The sequence below is a fragment of the Gossypium hirsutum genome, chromosome A11, assembly GCF_007990345.1.
Source record: "Gossypium hirsutum isolate 1008001.06 chromosome A11, Gossypium_hirsutum_v2.1, whole genome shotgun sequence".
Lineage (NCBI taxonomy): Eukaryota > Viridiplantae > Streptophyta > Magnoliopsida > Malvales > Malvaceae > Gossypium > Gossypium hirsutum.
Genome location: NC_053434.1, coordinates 100,311,011 through 100,316,010, shown reverse-complemented (window position 1 = coordinate 100,316,010; position 5,000 = coordinate 100,311,011). Strand labels below are relative to the sequence as shown.

The following is a 5,000-nucleotide window of genomic DNA, read 5'->3' as shown; positions in this document are numbered from 1 at the left end:
GGCTTAGAGTCTATAATATTCTGATGGAGCTAATGGACCGTAAACTGGCTTTTCGATGTTGGCAATGCTATAGGGGAGTTGATGGCGATTGATTGGAAGGACCGAGATGGTGGGTGGATAGAATTCATCAGGATAAAGGTTAAGATAAATGTTCTAAAACCTTTAAGGCGGGTGGTGAGGATGGTGGACATGGATGGTGCGGAACAGGTAGGTTTTATCAAGTATGAGCGGCTTCCAAATTTCTGCTATGCATGTGGGGTGATAGGTCATACGGTGAGGACATGCACTAATAGCAAGGACGGGGCTGGGCAGCATAACTTAAACTTCCAGTATGGTAGTTGGCTGAGGGCGCTCATTGTTACCCCAAACCAAGAAAGGGGCACGCAAAGGAATGGGGTTGAATTGGTTGCTTCAGGGGCCCGTGAGGGTGAAGGAAAAAATTAGACTAACTCGAAGGGTGTTAAGGAGCAGTATGGAAATATTGGCCAGGAAATGTCAAATGAAGCTGAGTTACTGGCCTCTTCCCCTTTAGAAAAAAACGGCCACAAAACCACGAGGGAAGGACTGGAAAGGCTAAAAAGCAAACGGAAAAGACATAGAGGATCATAATGTGACATTACGGATGAAAGTTCAGCTAGAGTTGTTAAGACGAAACTTTTGGATAGTGTCTCACCTTTTAAGCTAGTGGCTGGGGACCATCCCTGCCAAGAGCCATGAAAATTCTAAGCTGGAACTGTCGTGGGGTGGGGAACCCTGCGACAGTTCGTGAGCTTGAGCAACTCCCGGTTCCTAATGTTCCCGATATCATTTTTCTTTATGAGACTAAGATTCATTCCAATGGCTTCCAACGTATTCGCTCTTTATGCAGGATGGAGGGCTGCCTTGCGGTGGACTCAGAAGGAAAGAGTGGCGGGCTGGCATTGCTTTGGAGGGACGGAATAAACGTTTCGATTCAAAACTACTCTAAATTCCATATCGACTCGCTGCTTAGGCTAGAAGACGACGAGGTGCTGAGATTCACCGGCTTTTACGGCCAGTCTGACACTAGTTCAAGACAACAGGCTTGGAATATGTTGAGGAGAGTGTACAGTAGGGTTAATGAAGGCTGGACCATTGGGGGTGATTTTAACGCCATATTGAATGACTCTGAGAAGGAAGGTGGCCGTCGTAAACCTAAGATGTTGATTGAAGAATTCAGTAATACCTTGGAGGAGTTAATGCTGCTTGATGTCAAACCGTGCAACGGATGGTTTACTTGGACTAATAATAGGGAAGGTGATAGGCTCGTCAAAGAAAGGCTTGATAGATTCGTTGCTTCGGAGAACATGTTAGAGAAGCTTCCATTTCTTGCTTCCTATATCGGTTGCCAGTCTAAGTCTGATCACGAGGCTATCATGTTGGATAAGGACGGTAGCAAGCCCAAAAAGGAGAGGTCGGGCCACAGGGTTTGGTTCCAATATGATACGTGCTGGGCCGATGAGCAAGAGCTTAAAGATATACTTACGAGCATTTGGTCGAAGGAGGAGTGCACCTTTTTGGAGAAAATGGACCTGACTCGGGATAAGCTGGGTTCTTAGCAATATAATCATTTTAGAAATTTGATGTATAAAATAAACTGGAGAAGGATATAAGTAGACTCATGGATGGCCGGACGAATGTTTGGACTATGCGTCTCCTTAAACAAGCTCTTGGTAAGCTTGGTCACCTTTATGACGCCGAGGAAAAATACTGGGCTCTTAGGGCCCGGTCCTAGTGGCTGAGGGATGAGGATAGAAACACGCGCTACTTTCATGTTCGTGCTTCGGGGAGTAGGAGGAAAAATACTATCTCAAGTCTCAAATATGAACAAGGGAATTGGCATGAGAATGAGGAGGATATTTGCGGCATTGCTTGGAATTATTTTAATAACCTGTTCAAAAGCTCGATTAATCTGGATGATGATAGAGACATGCAGCATATCCCGAGATGCATCGACGTGGACACAAACCGGAAACTTAACGAGGCCTTTACGGATGATGAGATTTTAAAGGCTTTTAGGCAAATGGATCCTCGCAAAGCGCCTGGCATTGATCGTCTCTCGGGGAGATTTTTCAAAGACCATTGGGCTACCGTGGGGAATGACATTCTGAACCTCGGCCATGATAATCTTAAGGGAGATAAGAGTGTGGGCTGTATAAATGAAACCTTGATTGTCTTAATTCCTAAGATTAAAAATCCTTGTGATATGGTTAACTTCCATCCTATTAGTCTCTGCAGGGTGATCTATAAAATGGTCGCTAAGACCCTTGCTAATCGGTTCAAGGAGGTCCTTGCTGAGTGCATCAGCCTTAACCAAAGTGCTTTCGTTCCCAACCGAATGATCAACGACAATGTCTTAATAGCCCATGAGCTTGTGCACTATCTTCGAAGCTCTAAAAATGGCCCAAACAAAGGATGTGTGATCAAACTAGACATGAGCAAGGCTTATGATCGGGTGGAGTGGAGCTTTATCGAGAACGTGATGAAAAATATGGGCTTCTCCTTTGCTTGGGTTAATAAAATCATGGATTGTGTTTGTACTGTTCAATATAGGGTTAAATGCAATATGCTTCAGTCCGATGTCATTATTCCAGAGAGGGGTCTCCGCCAAGGGGACCCTCTATCCCCCTACTTGTTTCTTTTCTGTATGGATGCTTTGTCTCGTATGCTCATTCATGTGTAGGAGACTAAGATGCTTAAGGGCATCCGGGCCAGTCATAATGGCCCTCGGATTAACCACCTTTTCTTTGCTGACGATGCCCTTTTATTTGTCAGGAATAAGCAAAGTGAGGTGATGACTTTTTCGAAGATTTTGGAGTTTTTTTAGCGCATGTCGGGTCAACGCATTAATCTTGACAAGTCCATGGTGTACTTCAGCCTGAACACTCTTGCTTCTCAACGGGAAAGCTTGAGCAGCTTACTTAAGATGATGGAGGGTCACAATCTGGATGCTCACCTTGGGTTGCCCATACCGGTTGGCAAGAAGAAGCACGATGCTTTCAAAAGTATCTTGGATGGCACCACTACTAGGATTAATAGCTAATCAAAGCGACTTTTATCCTATGAGGGAAAGGAAATTTTCATTAAATCGATTCTCCAAGCCGTCCCTACTTATGCATTTTCGGTTTTCTTTGCTTCTAATGGCGTGTTGGAGGAGCTTCAGTCTATGGTCGGCCAGGTTTGGTGGGGTGGTAATGAAAACAATCGTAGGTGGCATATGCTATCGTGGGACCGAATGTGCTTTCCAAAAGGGATGGAGGTACTTGGTTTCAGGGACTTATGTCGGTTTAATGTTGCCTTGCTCGGTAGGCAAGTGTGGCAATTGCTGAGCTGTAAAGATACGCTTTGTTTTCGCATTCTGAGTGCCAAGTATTTCTCGGATGGGGACGTCTTTCACCCTAAACATGTTGAAAAACCCTCATTCACTTGGCAAAGCATTGCTAAAGCTGCCTGTACGTTGTATGACGGGTTTGGTTGGAACGTGGGCCGGGGTGATAAAATTGATATCTGGCATGATAACTGGGGGTTCGATGGTCTGTCGAGTGCTTTGATCAGGCTGAGCAAGAGGGAGGTCCACGAGGAGAAAGTGCATGATCTTCTAAACAACGAGAAAGACGGGTGGAATGAGAGAAGGGTCCTGAGATCTATGGTGCTAAATTGGGGGACCAAATATGGAAAATCCCCATCCTTCGTAATGGACCCGAAGATTCTTGTATCTGGCTTCATAATTCCCTTGGCTATTATTCGATTAAGTCAGCTTACTCTTGGCTGACTCATAAGCATGTGGGCTTTGGTCCCCACCGGATTTTTTGGAAGCTAACTTGGAAACTCCAGACCCTTCCAAAGATTAAGATTGTTTGCTGCCGGTTGGGGCACAATATCCTTCCCATGTACGAGAATATTTCTCGCATTCGTAGGTAGATGAGCAGCACTGGTCCGAGATGTGGGCTGGCTAGAGAGAACCTGCTGCATGCTTTGAGAGATTGTCCTAAGGCTAAAGCGGTGCTGGTTCATGGAGGCTTGAATAATAATCTGCTCGAAGGCTGCTATGAACGGTGTGTGGATTGGCTTGAGGCTATGGCTTGTACGCTTGATAAGAAAGCCTTCTCTGACTTTATTACGGTGCTCTGGAACATTTGGATTTTCCGGAATAACAAAGTGTTTCGGGACGAGGAGGAAGAGGCAGTTGTTACGTGGATAGGGCTACTGTGTTAAGCAGGGATTTTCGTATTTTTAATTTCATGGAAAAGCCGATGATTCCTAAGTCGATTCTGGAGAAAGGCTAGAAGAAGCCGGAGTAGGGCGTGGATAAAATAAATTTTGACGCTTCACCGAGCGGGAGGAAGTTGAGCTTTGGGCTTGTGGCGAGGGACCATGATGGCTTCGTCCTTGGTGGGCGGGCTGGTGTGGTGGAGAAGAATGCTCAAGCTAAGTGGGTTGAATTTTATGCGCTGGAAGAAAGCTTAAGATTTGTGTGCTCTAGGAACTGGCTTAAGCTGGAATTTGAGACCGACTGCGCCAGCTTGGTGAACAGGCTAAATAGGAGGTGGGCTGACTTTTCAACTATGGGCTACAGCATTCGGGAGAGCATTAAAATTTTGGATTTTTGTGATAGTTTTCATTTTGTTTGGGCCCCGCGTAGTTGTAATAAAGTTGCTGATTTTCTTAGTAATTGGGCTAGGGCCGAGAATTGTATTAAGGATTTTGATATGGATTACCCTGTCAAAATTCATGATTTTATTTTAAGTGATGCAATAAATTGAGGTTGACCTTCGGGTCTTTTTATCAAAAAATAAAAGAATGTCGCCTGGTAGCACATTGACCATTTTTCTTGGCTCTTTAGGGGGGAGGTGATATTGAAGCGAACAGCGGTTGTCCAGGGCACTACCCACACCCATCTCATACCCAGACGTCGGTGCCCCCTATCGCCGGTTAGGTTCCCGGCGGTGCTCCGGTGAGCTTTCCCAGCGGTGCTCCGGTGA

General features: G+C 45.5%; 1 protein-coding gene across 1 annotated transcript; it reads left to right on the top strand.

Moving 5' to 3' along the window:
- The first annotated feature begins 713 nt into the window (after positions 1–713).
- LOC121210036 (uncharacterized) lies at positions 714–1,577 on the top strand. The gene has a single exon (XM_041082111.1). It carries the CDS (start codon positions 714–716, stop codon positions 1,575–1,577), a length of 864 nt encoding a protein of 287 aa, XP_040938045.1.
- Positions 1,578–5,000: the final 3,423 nt, after the last annotated feature.

Excerpts from the sequence above, each read along its gene's own strand:
- LOC121210036 (XM_041082111.1), top strand. The coding sequence starts at position 714 with ATGAAAATTCTAAGCTGGAACTGTCGTGGGGTGGGGAACCCTGCGACA.